This window comes from Xiphophorus hellerii, chromosome 14, assembly GCF_003331165.1.
Source record: "Xiphophorus hellerii strain 12219 chromosome 14, Xiphophorus_hellerii-4.1, whole genome shotgun sequence".
In the NCBI taxonomy this organism is placed as follows: domain Eukaryota; kingdom Metazoa; phylum Chordata; class Actinopteri; order Cyprinodontiformes; family Poeciliidae; genus Xiphophorus; species Xiphophorus hellerii.
Genome location: NC_045685.1, coordinates 13971525 through 13989613, shown reverse-complemented (window position 1 = coordinate 13989613; position 18089 = coordinate 13971525). Strand labels below are relative to the sequence as shown.

The window sequence follows — 18089 nt, the reverse complement described above, 5'->3', positions numbered from 1 at the left end:
TCTTCAAAAGTAAAATATTCTACTAAGGAGAGGTGAAGAGAGGTGTTTTTATGTATTTGTATTGATTTTCTATGAATACCATGCTACTCCTTTCTTCTGGTACTTTTTTATTTCTGTTTTAAAGCGTTTTTAGAACATCATGAAAGCTGTTTTATAATGGGACTATTCAAATTTTTTCAAACATTGGAAAAATCCTCTACGTCAAGACGAGTTTTGTAGACCAAATGGAAGGAGAGCAAACAATTAAAGTGGCAGAGCTGAAAAACAAAAACCTGACTGTGTGTTTGTGTTTGTGTGTGTTTGGAGAGAGGGATAATTGACGCCGAGTACGGCAAGAGAAAACCAAGAGGGATTAAATTTTATGTTAGTAACAACAGATGGTGTGATTCTTCCAGACACTTACTTTAGTAACCTTTAGAAAAAAAAAAATTTACAGCAAAATATAGTGCAGTAAAATACATTTTTACTGCACTTCTGCTTGAGTAACTTTATTTTAAAGTACCGGTAACACTACTCTTACTTGAGTACAGTTTGTGACTACTATACCTACATCTGGCTCCTGGGTGTGTTAACTTAAAGAAGTGGAGATGTATCCCATAGTTTGAGTGTCTTTTATTGCCAATATGATCAAAATAATAAAAGGAGTCTTACTTTAGGTGTAGCCTTACTGCAATTGCTACTCTAATTCATTCATCGTCAGCAGTTAGATTTTTTTTTTTTTTACTGTACTACAATTTCATTAAAGAGCAACGCAAAAGTAAATGTACCAAGTACACCACTTTAAACTCTTACAGCCTGAATTTATTTATAGTGGTATGAAAACGTAAATTGTTCGAGTTTTGATGTATTTAATTCTCTGAAGAACAATTTAAAAGACAAGCTAAGTAGAAGAAAATTATAATATATGTGATAATTCTTTGTGAAATTGGACTATATTTGAATGTATCGGTTCAAAATGTAACAACTGTCCTTAAATCTGCAAAACTGAACTGTCTTTTAAGCCACCTGTGTCTGGTTACATTAGATTCCCCCCCCCCCATCGATAAGGAAATTATTTTTCTCCAGTAAACGAGGAAAACAACAGCTGGAGGCAGCGAAAACGAACAAGCCTCACCCAAACGCCACCCGGACTCTGATTTTAAACATCTTCCTGATCTGGAAGCTCACTTGCAAATTGCTATGAAAGTGTTTTTCTCTTGCAAGGGAAACCATATTTTATTTCTTTCTCCGTTCCCACAAGAACTCAGTGACAGCTGATGCAGCCCATCTGAAGGACCTCTCTCATTAGATTGGCTTTGAAGAGGGAAAACATGCCGCATGCTAAAGAGCTCTATCTCTTTTGTAATGAATTAAGCTGCACATCAAGCAGTGCTTCCAGATGCAGTCTGAGCCCCAGACGTGAACTCTTCACATCTCCAGCCAACCGTGCATGATTGCCACTGACTTGTTTTTGTCTTCATTTGCAAGCTGGGCATCCTTTTAATTCCTCTGAGTTAAGATGCAGATACTCAGCCTCCAGACTGCTCTGTTTGTCTTCAGTGACAGTTTGGGGCTTTCTCTGCTGGCTGTACATTTGATGGCTGTGCTGCCGGACAGCACTGAACTAATGCCATTGACTTCCATAAAGTTAAAGATTTCTGATGATCTGAAGGGAGAAAATAGATCTATGTCTAGACACGATGGCAAATAGTTTTGCCACGAGCTGCAACCATCAGTATTTTAGTTTCTATTGTCATCAACCCACTAACTGTCTTAAACTTTTCCAAGATCAGACTGTAGAATGAAAAAGTCAAGGACTGAAACAAAGGGGACAAAAAGCCATTACGGGGAAAAACCTGGAACTTGTAGGTGTTCAGAAAACCCCAGGCTGCTGGTTTCACCACCTCTCCAACCAACCGCAGTTTGTCACCGTGGACGACTCACATTTCACCCCTAGACTAGAGTCCCTCAAGGTTTGGTTCTTAGCCATCTTCTGTTTACCATCTGGTCAGATCGTACACCACCAAGGTCTCTACTTCGAGACATTTCTTTCTATGCTGATGATACACAGTTGTGTCTCAGTACCAAATTTTCCACTCAGCTTCCTCCACTGTCACAGTGAATTTAAAATATAATTATCATCTAACTTACTCAACTTTAGTCGATAAAAATGGTTGTGAGTATTACAATCTTCAGAAAAAGGTCTACTTTATGTCCCTCGCTGCAACCTCTACAACTTTTGGGTTCAAACCTTAAGGCGACACCCCACATCTCCCATCTGAGCTCCTAAATGCAACAATACTGAACTACTCCTCAAGACTCATCCCTCCAGCAAGGCCTTCAGCCTTTATTATCTACTCTTTTGTGAAGTTTTCTTGAGTTTCTTGAGAGGTGTTATTATTGTGGATGAGAGTGGTGCCCAGAGTACCCAGGATAAGCATCCTTTACCCTACGAAACCTTTTCTACAAGGCTAAGTTCAGCCTCCCAGTGAAGGAAGTTCATTTCAGGCGCTGTGTCTCGTTCTTTCTATCATGGTCTTTATCTCATGACCATAGACCAGAGCAACGTCAGCATTACTCCAGAGAAGGTCACAATCTATTCGTCTTCTGCTCCATCATGACATCGTAAACAAGCCACCAAGGCACTTGAACTCCTCCAGGCTGACACTGACCCCTGACCCGATGGTTTACCCATTAATGGTACAATATCTAACATCTAAAATTCTTAGAGGTAATTTTGCTTTGATGAAACCACCACAATAATTTTGCTTTGGTTGTTTATTTGAAAACGGCTTCTTTTTTTATTTATTTTTTTTTACAGACAAAATGGAAAGCCTTTGACATCTCATACGGTTTTTGTGATCACTGAGGCTGAATTGTTTTACTGTGTTTCTAATAAATGATGCATCAGCGAGCTTCCCAATGATTGGCTGTTGGATTTCTCTGAGGGTGTAAAGCTGATCTGGGAACTCGGAACAAACTGTGGTTGAGTCAACCCAAAGAGAGTGTAACACTGCCATCTAGTGGTTGGAATGAGTTGTTACATTTTCGTCTGTTCATCATACGCCTTTGGCGCCATTAACAGTAATTTATTTTCCAAAGTAAGCTGTAAATAATTTGCATAATCATATGTTTTAATGAAATCTGAAGTTAAATGTATGCCTCTTTCCTCAGAAAGCACAAAATAAAGTCATTGAAAAATTGCGTTTTATTGTATAAATCAGTCTTTCCTCCAAACGAAAAAATGAAACTTGAACTTCCGTTTAAAAATTTGCTCTTTGCTGCCCTCAGCTGGTCAAATCTGCACATGTAATCCCTTATAACTGTAATTGGAGAAGTCAATATTATTAAGGTTTTAGATGAGATATTCTGTCAATTGGACTTTTGACTTTGTGTTTCTTTACCTTCACATCTTTCAGTCATGAACTTGTGTGACGTTCACAGCTGATATAAATTAAAAACGAAGCTTGAACCCACGAACACTAATGTTGAAAGGATTTCAAGAACCAAATTGATGCAAAACGAAGTGGTTGGGTTATTTTTTTCTTTTTAAACCCACAGATCGCGTTTTGTCCTACAAAAAAAAAAAAAGTAAACTGCATATTTATTTCGAGTTTTGGAAACGGCATCATGAACCTCGGATCACTCCGTTTGGACTGTACAGAAAATGAGAAGAGCACGACACACTTGTAGCACCTCAACAAAACTTGTGTGGGTTTCTGTTTGACCTCTGACCTGTTCTGACTCAGATGCTGAGAAGAAAAAAAAAACTTCTCGGTCACAGCGGAAAGTAACGCCTTTCATCGCCATTTTTACAAATAATAGTGGTGTTATTATTATTAATTATTATTATTATTATTGTTATTGGTTTTTTATTCTCACTAATAATAATAATTATGATCATCATCCTCGGTAATTATTGTCATTGTTACAGCGATATATGTTGAGCTCAAACTTTCGAAATGACGTCGTCAGTTGGTTCTACGTCTTTTTTACTTTTAAAGTAACTATTTTCATGCAGTCTACATTTAATTTCTTATTTAAAAAATGAAACGCTTCTAAAAGACTAAGAATGTAAAAGGTAGTTGGGGAGGCGTCATAATTTCCTTTGAGCCTGGCTTCGCTGCTTGGTAGCAGATTTGGGTTTTTAGATGAAATGCCCCTTCGATTTTTTATTTGTTTTTTTACTTATTATTCTTTGTTGTTGCTGCTGTTTTATTTTAAATTCCCACATCTCACATAGCGCTGAATAGTTTCTTTTTTTCTATTAAAGTTTTGCAAGTTTGTGTTTATTTTTTCTACATCGAATTAATCTGCAGATTATTATTATTTTGTTCATCAAGTTTGAGTTAGATCACGAGTTTTCTTTTTTTTTTAATCTAATTCTCATTTTCTCTCGCTCTTTCTCGTTTTCTTTTTGTCTTTCCTTCTTGTTGTGTTTTTATTATTATTATTTTACCCGTCATCGATCAAGATTTGGCTTACAACTTAATTTTTTATCTAAAAAAAAAAAAAAAAAAAAATCTGCGGGGTTTTTTTTAGATAAAAAAAAACCCCGCCGCAAAGTTCGCAAGAACAGACAGAAACATGTTGAGTAGACTTCTGCGATTTGAGCAAAGCGATGCTTGTCCAAGTTTGTCAAATTCAATGAAATATTTAGAAAAGAAAATTACAGCTTATTTTAGATTTTCTGAATCAAAAGAAAAAAACACTTCAGCATTTTCTCTCCAGGCTCTTTGGGCCGTTTTTAGCTTATCGTGAACAAAAATGTCATGTTGCAGATAAATTAATCAAATATTGTAAGAAAGAAAAACAAAATAAAACAGGCCTTGTCCCCGTGTGACCGGGATGGAGGTTGTGGGTTGGATTCCCAGCAGGGCAGCGGCAGCAGCGGGGACTTGCGTGACAAGAAGAGGGAAAACAGGACGAGTTTTCTGGAGAAATGTGTCCTGAAGGCAGCTGAGCTTTATGGACTCTTTCATCTTTCATCTATGTTTAATCAGGAGGTTGTCAGAGACCAGCAGCCCGCGATCAAACGGACGACTAGAAACTATTATTATTATTATTATTATTATTATTCAATTCTTGCGTTTTATAATTCATGCCATTTATTTAAAGTCCTGTGTTGTTTTTGTATTTTACTATAAAGAATGACCCTGGATACTATTATTAATTATTATTATTATTATTATTATTGTGAACAATTCCCTTCTTGGAAATGAACTGATTTGAATTTTACTTTTGTTTAGTTTATTTCAATTTAGTCCACAATTATAAAGATTTTTCACTGAAAAGTTCCACTGGATTATTTTTGTTTGATTTTATTTTTTATTGGTGTATTTGTTTAGTTTTGTTTGTTTGGGGGTTTTTTACCAGTATTTTTGTTTGTTACTCTCAAAGATTATTTTCTTCACTCCAATAAGAGGTTTTAAATAATCTAGCCATAGTGACTAAAAGAAGAGTCCTGCAGCTCGCAGTGATCCTTCAGGGTCCATGATTTATTGAGAAATATGGACGCTGTGTGTGTAAGCTAATATGACAGAAGTGCTTTGACCTCAGGGGGAGGAGACTGAAGCAGCTCCTTGAGTGTTCTAGGCTCGGTTCTCACGCGATTTCTCGATCAGAGGGGTCTCCCTCTCCATGTTCTGCTGCTGCTCTCTGTTGTAGTTATTAAAGTTCATGTGTAAAGACTGAGTGCACCGAGGGAAACAGTGGATGCAAAAATGGGGAATGGAAGCTCTATTTTGGGAACTTGAAATGCCTCAGATGTGAGTTTTTATCAAGAGGTCTTTCCATATTCTTGACCTTTTGACCCTGTTTTTCTGGCCCAGCTGCAGACATCAGGGAAGCTGATGTTTTCTCATTGATCTGATGGTCCGTAAACCTTTTTATTGTTGTTCCCCGTCAGAAGTGCTCCTTTATTACCAACTCACGGGGATGAAACCTGCTTCCTGTGTATGCATACTCCACTCCTGACTATTCCCACATGATTCCTGATCCCTTCCACTGTATAAGGAGTCATGTTTTCTGCAGACGGACATGGGAATCACATAGAAGCATGATTCTAGTCAATACAAATGGCTTCAAGCACAATATGAGCTCAAAGCAGCAGGCACTTCCCCTCCTTTGTGCCAAACTGACAGCACGGTTCTAACGGGGTTAATTTGGAGTCCAGGGGTTAAACAAACAGGCATTAATAGTTTGTTTAGCCAAATCTATTGTATTTTATGCCGTAAAGGGTAAAAATTAGGCAATCTCAACCAAGACAGGCAACATCAGTCTTGTAGAATTTTTCTGATGTTTTTGCTGCAAAGCAAGCAGCTCTCAGAGTGAATAAGGCTCATGGTGCAGTGAGGTGAGAGCTAATGGGGATTAGGCAGAACAAGTATGTGTCAGTCTCAGTGGTTGTGGTCTGCAGCACTTTCTCAGTGTTTCTGACCAGGTTTAAAAACACACCTTGGGCTCGGTTTTCTGTTAAACAACAGCAAGAACCAGGTCTGTATCTGGAAGCAAATCTGAGAGATGGAAAATTCTGCTTTTTTTTTTTAAAGAAGAAATATCAAGCAAAGAGAGTGAAGGCTGCAGAAAGAGAGGCTAAAAACCCAGACAGATCTGTCATTATGAGTCCACTCTGTGCTCCATGTGGCATAAAAAGGGCCCTTCTGGTTGAGTGACTCTGTTAAGACGTCTGGACCTCGCTGACTTCGTACACTCTTGTCATTCTGGGACGTGGCTTTTACCTCAACACCTCGTATCGTTGAAGAAGTCCATTAAAAAGGCACAAATTATGACAATGTGATCATTTCTAGTTTTCCAGAAACAAAATATGCGGTTAAACCGAGGATGAGAGCGACATAAATCACGAGCAACATTAATTGTGGTCAATGTTTTTATCATTTATTAACTTGTTCTTTTGTACAAAACTGTAAAAAAAAAATATATATATATAAAAAAAAGACTCTACATACAAAATGATCATTCTTCAAGTATCTTTTTCTTTAAAGAAACACACTATGATCTCATACATGGTCATTGTAGTTGTGGTCATTCATTTATTTGGGCGTGCAGTCATTATAAAGTGATCAACATGCAGTTTTTTCAGCTCTTTTATGCAGATTGAAACGTTGTTTCTGTGTTGCTTGGATTACCAAAGAAAAATGCTGTTTTAAAGATTACCATGTGAATATTATGCATTGACAGATCACTTAAAATTGTTTTTATCGTGAACGCTTCATGGCATACAAAGTGAAGCTGCAGTTTGAACAACCTTCACCTGCTGCTTTAAAAAAAAAAATCGGCACACCATTGTTAAATGCTGTATTTTTATGATTTTAGAGAAAAAAACGAGTCATTTCAAACCTTTTTCACCTTCAATGTGACATGCATTGTGTACAATTCATCTATTAGACGGAAAATATCCAATAAATTGGTCTGATCACATGTAGTGTATTACAACTTTGCGTTGCTGAACCAACTTATTAAGTTCCAGCGTTCAGTGTTCACTGAATGTCAGCAGATTAACAATGAATTAAAACTCAGACGCACCATTTGCTCAATTTCATCCTTTAGTTGGATATTTCTGCAATTTTATTTTTGTTTAAACTGTATTTTGTTTTTATTGTTCAACGCTCTTTGAACTGCCTTGCTGCTAAATGTGCTATACAAAATAAACTTGAAAAAACTAGATGAAGCCAGAGTTTTCAGAGATATCATGCAGGGTTTTAAGGTGTGCAAGCATGTCTTATGGGCTGATGAAGCCTTGAACTTTGAACCTTCGATTCAAAAGGCTCAAACGTTTTGAAATGTCAGTCAGTTTCAACCCAAAACCTTCTGCTGGTGTCTGCTGGAGAAGAGTGTCAAATGTGAAGAGTCTGACATTTAACACAAAAATACCAAGAGAGGATTTTAAGCAGTGGGGTTTGCGTGAACTTTAATATACGACTATTTTTAACATCAGAATCCTGTAATTTTCATTGTCTTGTATTTGGCTTTGGTCACAGGGTTAAAGCTGTCTGGACTTTTCTTTGAGAAACAAAAAAAAAAAAACATCACTCCTGCACCAACCAGAGTCAAACTAAATAGGATTTAAATCAAAGTGAACCTGACCGTCCTGACGAGCTCTTACATCTTTTTGCATGGGAATGCAATGTGTGTGTTTTTTTTTTTTAAGTTGGCTGTCCAAGTTATGGTTAGTTATTTAGGGTAGAGGCAAAATAGTCACAAATAAAACATTGACCCTGATGATGAAGCTGTACCCATTTAGAAAAAGTGTGAGTTCTGAAGTGTGAGTTTGCTAGTTTTACCTGAAAAATCTCCAGGTTATTAATTGTAAATATTTTTCTTCAGCTTTTCTGTGCTCTACAGGAAATTAGAAACATGTCAGACGCCAAATGTAAATCATTCTGTGCACACAAATTCCCTCCAGAGCTCAGTGGAGGTGTTAAACTGCAAATAGCCACCAGGCTATTAGATTCATAAGCGATTACTGCAAAGAGGATTTCACAAAGTAACTTCAGGGGTGCAGCAGAGAACTGTAAGAGCATTTTTTTTTCTCTTTTGGGTAAAAAAAACAAACAGTTGATCTCTTTCTCGCTGACTAGATTTTTTTTATTATAATTTTTTGTGCATTCTGTTTATTTCACTAATCCCCACCATCAGTAAAGGGTTTGTAAGTTGTTTTCTGTGAAAAGTGAGCGCAGTCGAGCAACATGCAGAGCAAAACTGTGCAGCCTGGAATGTTCTGAGCTTCTGAGCGTTTCTCTCTTCTTTTTTTTTTTTTTTAACACTGCTGCCCACAGATGAAAGTAAAGCTTTTCAAAATGTTAAAATCCGATTACAACTCCACGCACACAGTGGCATTTTACTGCACTTTTCACAGCTCCTTAGATGACTAAACATTCCCCACCTTCAGGAACGCTCGCAGTCAGTCCATCTATGGGCTTTAAGGCTCAAACTCCCAATAATTTCCCCCATGAACAATCAGCGGCTTGAAGGCTCTGAGAGGATCCGCTAACCGTGGCGAAATACTTCTGTGTCAGTTTGTCAGAGCAGGACGGGGAAAATGTTCTGACCTGGAAGGTTAAGTTGTTGTTGGGCTTCGAAACTCATCACTGATTGGTTCATTAAGTCTGTCAGAGTCAGAGCTCAGTCACAAAACCACGTGACAAGTTTGTTCAGGCTGGACAAAAATAAACAAACAAGCAGGCTGGAAATAACTGTGGGCTACAATTTTTCACTGTGACATTTTATAAGAGGATATCTTCATGTCCCTTTACTTAATGAGAAACTTTATCATTATAATGACCAGGATTGTTTAAATTAACGACCTATATGCAATAATACATGCCAATAATTTGGGGGGTTAAATTTGAGCATTAGTAATATTTTTTTTCTTATCGTCATGATTATTATTTTTGTTATTTTGATTCTTCACACACACATTGTAGAAAATATGGAACACAAACAGCTGTCACAGAAGACGACTTAGAAGGAAGGAAAAACAAAAGATCATAAGACAGAAAAAAGAGAAAATGAAAGAAAGAACAAAAGAAAAGAACAAAAAGATACAATCACACACTGGTTAGAAAAAGTACAAAAGTAAAATAAAAGTACAATGTATATCTATCTATCTATCTATCTATCTATCTATCTATCTATCTATCTATTAATCTGACAAACAAGTGACTTTTGGAAAAAAACACCTTTCACGTAGGCAAACCTTTCATCAAGCAAACATTTATATATATATATATATATATATATATATATATATATATATATATATATATATATATATATATATAATATTTTATGAGTCAAATGTCTAATCTTGAATGTCATGTTTTCGTTAGTTGTAAATAAAAAAAATATCATAATTAACACAAAAAAGGCATAAAAATAACAGTCTGTGTGTAACCTACATAATGCGTTTCATATCACTAAGTGCAATCCTTATTTCTGTATGTTAAACAAACACGTCACAAACACATGTGATGTCTTGATGTTTTTCCTGTCCGAGGAAAACTACAACACTCAAAACGGAAGTTTAACATAAAATATGTGAAATTTTAGAATAGATGTTTTCGCATTAGCAGCTTTATTGTCAACCAAATATCGAAATTGTCTCCAGAACTGATCAATTAAAGGTTTTCTGGGCCCTCGGCTGCTTTGACATTTTTTCCTGCCGTCTCCTGTTGAGTGCAATTACGTTTTCTGAGGGGGACAAAAACAACAAAGGAGATGTGGAAAAATGACCATTGGAACAAAAACAAGCTTCCCCTTTTTCCGATCGTCTTAAATCTATTCTGAAAATCAGTTTTAGAAACACTGTGAAATGAAGGCGTGCAGGCACAGATGTAACCGATAGGCGGTACTGTGCCATTCCTCGGGACGCGCTGTCCGTCTCCAGCCCCGAGGACATCACCGTATCTCTGCGTGGCTTTCCTCCTAATTGACCTAAATCCAGTTTCTCTGCTGTCCCTAACGGCGGACTATCACACAGCCTGCGAGAGAAGCTACGAGGAAACAACGCTGTGGAGCCTTTTCACCCTCTCTCTCTCTTTCTCTCTCTTCCTCTCTCGGAGTAGTTAATACCTCTGCCTTTCTGTCCTCAGATCAACCCCAACGTGAGTTTTGCGCCTGGATCTCCAACAACGGGACCTCTTGGAGTGCGTCGCGATGATTTACGTCGAGCAGAAAGAACTGACGTCTCTCCCAGGAAGGATTTTATAATATTCTCATCCGTGGGATTTTTTTTTTTTTTTAAGGTGCAAAACCCAGCTGGCTCCATAAGCGCAAAAGTCGTAATGTTAGACGATAAGGCGCCGAGATCGCAACTCGGTGCTCCGTCTTTTTACATCGAGAATCTGCTGCGGACATCCGGCGCGGATTCCTCGGCCGGAGAGAGCGTGGAGACCTCCGGGTTCAAAGTTTGGGGGGCTGCGCCCTTCCCGATGGTCAGTAGGGTGCTGGAAACGGGACAGCCGCTTCAAAAAACTGGAGGTGAGTTCCCATCTTGCGCCTTTCTTTGCTGGCTCGAAACAGCTGCACTGTAAAAATGACTTTTGGAGGATATTAAATTTTACCTATTCAAATTACTTCAAATGTTGTAGTAGCCAGTTCGAATAAATCAACTACTTTTATGTTGGTAACAGGCCTTACGCCAAACGTTTAGTTTGTTGTTTTTAGCAGAAGATGTCCGTTAACTCAGCTATAGCTACTGTGTCCAGAGAACAGCAGAGGCGCCTCCAGAAGGTTTTCAGAGGGGTGACCAGATGGGGTGCCTCGGCTAAATCTAGGAGCCGGCACACCAAGACCAAATGAGAAAACAAAATTTCAGCAGTTTTGTAACAATGTGACTAAACAGAGGGAGGCGTGGCCCGGAGTGAGTGGGCATTTATGAAGTTTTGTCAGGGTAGATATTGCACCTCATAAATAAAGTGTTACCATCTGTGCCGTTAAATTAATGTTAATACAAAGATTTACAAGAGTGGCAGGTGCCTCCCCTTCTCCCGTCCCACGGTTTCTATTCTGTTATTCTCTTTTGTATTTTTTATTTTATTTTCAATGTTTCAGATTTACAGTTTAACTGGGTTAAACTGAAAATAACTCATTTTCCCTCTAAAGTAAATAAAGTATTCCAAATTTGATAATGAGTGAATATATCAACTCAGAAAAATGTAAACACTATCATAAGACTTGTTGTGACTGAGAAACCTTCTATGTAGGCTTAAAAAGTAGGTTTGTGTTAAGCTAGTTTATTGATAGCGCTAATGCTAAAGTCACTTCCACGCTAACCTTCTCAATTCTGAGTTTAAGATGATTTAGTTAGTGCGTATGCATGGGAAATTTTTTGCTATTAAAATGGTACACTTGTCACTTTCTCATAATAAATTAAAAAGGTTTATTACTGTAACCCGCCTCTTGCCCAATGGCTGCTGGAGACGGACACAAGCCCCCCTCACGACCTAGCAAGTGTAAGTGTTTTAGATAACATAACGAATGCATAATAGACAGTTTATTACCATTTCTCTCAATTTTAATGCCGTCATCACATACTATTCATTATTTTGGTCTCTTTTTAATATTGAACAACCAAAATGAATATAGATATCTTTAAAATGTTTGAATAAACAAGTAACGTTTTAAAATTCCAGTCGTTTTTTTTTACATCATTTTTTTAATTTTTTTTTTTTTTTTAATCAGTGTAATAAAGGTTAAGTATCCTAGATAGAAGAGCTGATTGTTTTCCTTTGTGACAATCATGGATAATTGTATCCGGGGAGACGGCAACAGTGGGAATTGTCCAATTTAGACAACATTTGTGTTATAATAAGATAATGAAATTACCCATCACCTCTCCTTTATTATGTTTAGAGCTTAGTTTGTAACACATGACCTGGATAACCCTTTTCTAAAAGTTTCTTCACGAATAAACAACCCAACTCTCCAATTAGTCTCTTCCATTTAGGCAAATTGGCAAGGAGAAAATAAAACTTAAACAATGTTTGATTGTTTCTGAGGACAAATAGCTTAAAGTACAAACACTAAGGCACAAAAGGCTCCTAAATAAATTAGTTTAATTTCTACTTCTTAAGCACTCCAGCTATTTTTAAATTTCTGAACTTCACTCACTCAAGAAAAATGGTTAAGTTTTTATTTGTTTTACTTGTACAAAATGACGACAGCTGTCTCAAAGCTAGTAGCTTAGCTTTGGATCTAGATCCAACTTAGCATTAGCTAAGTTGCTAAAGTGGGATACAAACTTCAGAATTTGCCCCAAGGAGGAAATTTTTATCAACCGCAAATCTGATGACAACTTGTAATGAGACCAACAACTGCTAGATGTAGATCATTTTAATAGATAAAGCTACCAGAATTTTTTTTATTGTGTGTCTGCTCTAATATTTGACCCATGTTTTTCTCAGGTGCAAATGTTGTTTTGAGGTAATAATTTTTTCTTTTCTCTGTTTTTCTCCACAGATATTTATGGGTCCAGCATCACAGATAAATGGGGGGTCCATGCAACACAGAGACGAGGGGATTACCAAGTTTTACCAGAGTCAGCGGAGGAGAGCGACGAATCAGAGGAGAAGAGAGACGATAGTTTAACAAATGACAAAGAGGAAGAAACTGTGTCTCCCTGCATCCTCGGGGAGGACAACTGTGATACAGGTAAGTTACAACCACAATGTGAAGAATTGTATTTTACAGTTTGTACAAGAGTTGATTTGTTATAACTTACAAAAATGATTTTCTGATGCTTCAAAAACTGAAATATTTTCTTCTTTTTGGCAATTTTGTTCAACGTTTTCAAGATTGCTGAAGTATCTTTCCTTACTTTTAAAAGTCTGATTGAACCTGGTGCATAAAGTCTCCGGGTCCGAATGGCTACGATATATTTATCTGATATCACAGGCTGATTATACTGGTTCTCACAAAAAAAGAACAACTACGATAAACAAACAAAATCTCTTTTTGCTCGCAGGTGAAGTCAAAATGCTGCGGAAGAAGAAGACGCGCACCGTGTTCAGCCGTACCCAGGTCTTCCAGCTGGAGTCCACCTTCGACCTGAAGCGCTACCTGAGCAGCACAGAGCGAGCCGGGCTGGCCGCCTCGCTGCAGCTCACGGAGACGCAGGTCAAGATCTGGTTTCAAAACCGCAGGAACAAGTGGAAACGCCAGATCACCGCCGACATAGAAAGCGGTGGAGCCGTCATACCTTACGCCGCCCACAGGGTCGTCAGAGTTCCTGTGGTGTACCGAGAGGACATTGGCACGCCTCTGACTCTGGGCGGCCTGCCTCAGGTGTCGCCGCCACTTATTGGGGTCTCAGATCCCACCTGTCCACTGACTGGACATCTCACCCACCCATTGATGTTTATGTCACCACCGATGACAGGACTGGTATGATGTAGGGAGGTTTGGAAGTAAAGAGACGCTATTAGCAATTCTAAAACACTAACGCCTTGATGTTTTTTAACTATTTGTCTTGGAAAAAGGCGAAAGGAGTCTGGTTCTCAGCCCAGGGCAGCATTCAGTCATGGGGCGGCACCAGTGGTTCAAAAAACAATTCTGTCATTTACACCTGAACTGAGTTTTCTGTTGGATATTTTTGTGTCCTGTTAAGGCTTACTCGGTGTTGAGAACAGTGTAAGCAGATATCCAGGACTAAAGTAAATTTATAAAGCTGCTGAATATCGACATTCTCCATTTTCGTAAGGAATCTGGAATCTTTGAATCATCTGAACTATAAGATAAATATATATGTATAACTGGAATAATCTCTGGTGAACAGGGATTCTTTTTCTTTTATGGTCAGTATTATCACATACATCTTCTAACGGCAACTCCCAGCAGGATTATGCCTCCTTCTCAAACTTAATCTCAAACTGGCTTCTTCAAGATTATAATAAATTCACCGTATTACTATGGCTTTCACAGTCTTAAGATCTTAATCCGATAGAAAAACTTTAGGAAAAAGATTTATGTTGTGGATGTGCAGCACTCTGACAATTATCTAAGCTGGCTGGTGAATACTGTAATGTGAAAAGTAGTTTCTTTTTTTATTATTCACACTTCAGATCATGATGGGTTTTTTTATATCAGACAGGGACGACCTGATGAAAATACATTATGAACTTTTTCAATGACGGTTTCATTTATTAAAAGGGTCAAAACTTACTCAGATCAACCTGGGAAAACATTATTGTCCACTTTAAATAATAAATCAACTATGATGAACAACGGTTTTGGAAGCTGATTTCCATTTTAACAGCCACATTCGCTTGATTGAATATTTAATTTAGGCTAGAGCATCTAAAAAAGCAGCAATTTGTGGCCTGATCTGAAGAAATTCAAGGACAGTTTAGCAGAAAAGTCATTTATATTTGTCAGTCTGGGAAGGTTTTCAAAGGGATTTTAATGGGTTTAGAGCTAACAGTGAACCACATTGACACAAAGAGCTGCCAGCCAACCAAAAATATTCCATAAGCACATCAACAATTCATCCAAGCTGCTCCTTACTGGAAAATCATGACTAAAGCTATCGGGATCTAAGACACGGGACATAAAAGAGGACAATGATCCCGAGCACACCATCAATCTCACCTCTGACTGTCTAAGAAAAAAGAAAAAGGGAAAGTTTTGTAGTGACCTAGTCCAAGTCTGGACTAGGTCGCAAGCTACAACTTGAACCTATTTGAGTTGGCATGATCATAAACAGGTTGTTTGTGCTTAAAAAAAACAACAATTGTGGCTTATTACCAACAATTCTGTGAAAAACGTGGACTAAAACACAATGAAAGCTATTTTATTGCCTCTTTACAGACAGTTACTGTTTCCTTATTAAATGCTATCATCATTTCAAAATAGCAATTTTCTAGTTGTTCTGCTTTCACAAGTAAAGCAAAAATAAATAAACTGGGAAATTATTTTTCATAGTGTATTTGGAGGCTAGTTTAAATCACACAAATCTTCCGACAAATTCCTTCATCGCTTAAAAATGTTTACTATGTAATCACTATAAATCAATCAGTTACAAAAACACATTTTATTATTTGTGAGTTTTCATGCCGTTAGAATCACGACAATAATTGTAATCACGACTCACACCTATTATTATGTATTTTGTTATTTAAGAGAATTTTCATACAGACCTTTGTACACTTTTTGAGTCACAAATGTGAATAAAATGTATGCACCAAGATGCACAACAGCTTCCTTGTGTTTTGGATGAGTGTGCGTGCACCAATATGAGCCTAAACTGAACTGAAATCCAGATGAAGGAGTTCAGAGTTCAGATCTGCACGGTTCTTAAAGAAACAGAACACCTTCACGCCCTGAACTCATTTTTAGATTATCCGAAAAAAAAAAATAAAATCCAGTCAAAATTTCAGATTGAGTTTTAAAACTCTTTAACACATTTGAATGTCAATGGAGCCTTTAATTACCAAGACTGAGCTCTGAGCTCAATGGAATCTGAATTTAGTTCGCACTATTCGACAGGAAACAACAAATACACATTTATTTTCATGGCTGGGGGAAAAAAAAGAGAAGAAAGTTTTAGGCTACAATATGGCGACCCGACGTGAACGCTGATCCCGCCTCTCGTCTGCTCCCTCAACTCCACCAATCAGAAGCTGCGGATCCCGCACCCTTCCGGGATCACCGGCTCCTGCGAGTGCCAGTCCCAGCGGTGGAAGGGGAGCGATGCGGCTCGGAGAGTCCGAGTGTGGAACCCGGCAGGAGCGCATGAGATGCCCGAGAATATGAGCAAAGAGGACGGGCCGAGTCGGAGCGCATGTTTCACATTCACTATTGACAACATCTTAAACCTGAAGCAGCGGCAAGACGGCGCGCGTTTGGACGCCTTAAAGGAGCAGAGGGACACTGGGAGTAGGAGTGATTTTCAGAGGAGATGCGAGGAGGCATGGGACGTCCCGAGGAAGGATGACAGCGAGTCAGATGAGACAGGTGACTCCCACGTTTCTCTACTTTTAATAAATAAAATAACAAGCAGGCTTTTTTTAGCAACAGGATTATGCATTAAAGCATGAAAGCGCGCGTTTATTTAACCTGAAAAGGTTTAAAGAGTATTTCGTCACCTCTCTACACAGTGAAGCCCACAGTCCATTCAGCGGAGCGCGGGGAGAGCGCCGCGCCGCTCACCGCTGCCTCCTCTCCGGAGGCGCAAAGCGCGCACGGCCCCGAGCCGCAGCAGCAGCAGCAGCAGCAGTCGGCCGCCGACACCAAAGCCGCGGTCAAGAAGAAGACCCGCACCATCTTCTCCAAGAGGCAGATCTTCCAGCTGGAGGCCACCTTCGACATGAAGCGCTACCTGAGCAGCTCGGAGAGGGCGTGCCTCGCCAGCTCGCTGCAGCTCACGGAGACCCAGGTGAAGATCTGGTTCCAGAACCGCCGCAACAAGCTCAAAAGACAGCTGTCCACGGACATGGAGGGCCCGCTGGCCGCGGAACACTTCGCCGAGGCGGGTAAAAACTCGCAGCTACCGAGTTTTTACAAGGACAGCAGCCTGCTGGGCGGATGTTTGTTACCCATGCCTTTCCCCGTCGTGTATCCGACCGCGAACGCCGCGCCTTACATCTACTTCTCCAACTCTGCCAAATATCTTGGCCTGTTTGACGGAGACTGAGTGGGTTTGTTCTTGGACACTACAGGCGACAATCATCTGCGATCAGTTTATTATATTATTTTTTTTATATTATTTTTTTCTCCGACCTGGTTCAAAGGAATTCTCATCAAGTCCCAAACATGCATGTGCCACTTTTTTTTCTTTTCATTATTATTATTATTAATTAATTATTATTTTTTATTATCATTATCATCGCTGTTGTTGGAGTTCATCATCTTCACAGTAAAGGAGCATGTATCAAGTCTCATTTGATCGAATGTACCAAGTGATACATCAGCTTTGTTACCCGCAGTAATACTTCGCTGTGTGGGTGTGTGTGTGGGGGTGTGCGGGTGTGTGTGTGTGTGAGAGAGCGTGCTTCTGATTTTGTGTATTTATATAAGGCCTTATTATTGTTTGTGTTACAGTTTCTGTTCACTTAATATTTGATAAGACTGTTAAAACTGTGAACGCAGTTCTAATCATGACAAAGAATTTTGCAATAAAATGTGGAATATATGCAATCCGCTACCATCGCCGCTATTTGAACGGAAAACCCGCCTGGCTGCGCATTTACAAGTCTGTGCAGGCGGACTGGTTGCAGAAGAAAGTTTTTTTCCCTCCCCACAGTTTCAAAAGGGAGTCAGTCCATAAATACTCAAAGTAAACCTGAAAAACACCGAAAGTTTTTACTATATTGTCGTGTTTGTGTTTGTTACAGCTTAAGTCAGCGTGAGGCTGAAACACCTGAGAAAGCCAAACTAAAAAGGAGTCACCTCCATAAATCCCATGGTCTCATTTTATTTTACACTTTTATTTATTTTTTGACAACTTTAAAAAAAAAAAAAGTAACATTTTATTTGAACTGTCAGGTTTTGGCAACAATCACTTTATTGTTTAAACTCATTCATTTAGACTGAAATATCCAAGAGAGATAAAACAGCGAAAAAATATTTTAAAGTTACAAAGTGACTAGGTA

At 38.6% G+C, this 18089-nt stretch overlaps 2 protein-coding genes across 2 annotated transcripts; both read left to right on the top strand.

Moving 5' to 3' along the window:
• The first annotated feature begins 10172 nt into the window (after nucleotides 1–10172).
• Nucleotides 10173–15683, top strand: LOC116732178 (homeobox protein HMX1-like). Its single transcript, XM_032582169.1, has 3 exons — nucleotides 10173–10980; nucleotides 12961–13152; nucleotides 13466–15683. The coding sequence occupies exons 1-3, from the start codon at nucleotides 10785–10787 to the stop codon at nucleotides 13888–13890; spliced, it is 813 nt and encodes a 270-aa protein (XP_032438060.1). The 5' UTR covers nucleotides 10173–10784; the 3' UTR covers nucleotides 13891–15683.
• Nucleotides 15684–16082: 399 nt separating this feature from the next.
• On the top strand, nucleotides 16083–17860 carry LOC116732224 (homeobox protein HMX2-like). The gene is made up of 2 exons (XM_032582264.1): nucleotides 16083–16452; nucleotides 16596–17860. Exons 1-2 carry the CDS (start codon nucleotides 16236–16238, stop codon nucleotides 17129–17131), a joined length of 753 nt encoding a protein of 250 aa, XP_032438155.1. The 5' UTR covers nucleotides 16083–16235; the 3' UTR covers nucleotides 17132–17860.
• Nucleotides 17861–18089: the final 229 nt, after the last annotated feature.

Excerpts from the sequence above, each read along its gene's own strand:
- LOC116732178 (XM_032582169.1), top strand. The coding sequence starts at position 10,785 with ATGTTAGACGATAAGGCGCCGAGATCGCAACTCGGTGCTCCGTCTTTT. Across the intron at positions 10,981-12,960 it reads GCCGCTTCAAAAAACTGGAG|ATATTTATGGGTCCAGCATC; the intron begins GTGAGTTCCCAT and ends TTTTCTCCACAG. Across the intron at positions 13,153-13,465 it reads GGAGGACAACTGTGATACAG|GTGAAGTCAAAATGCTGCGG; the intron begins GTAAGTTACAAC and ends TTTTGCTCGCAG.
- LOC116732224 (XM_032582264.1), top strand. The coding sequence starts at position 16,236 with ATGCCCGAGAATATGAGCAAAGAGGACGGGCCGAGTCGGAGCGCATGT. Across the intron at positions 16,453-16,595 it reads CAGCGAGTCAGATGAGACAG|TGAAGCCCACAGTCCATTCA; the intron begins GTGACTCCCACG and ends CTCTCTACACAG.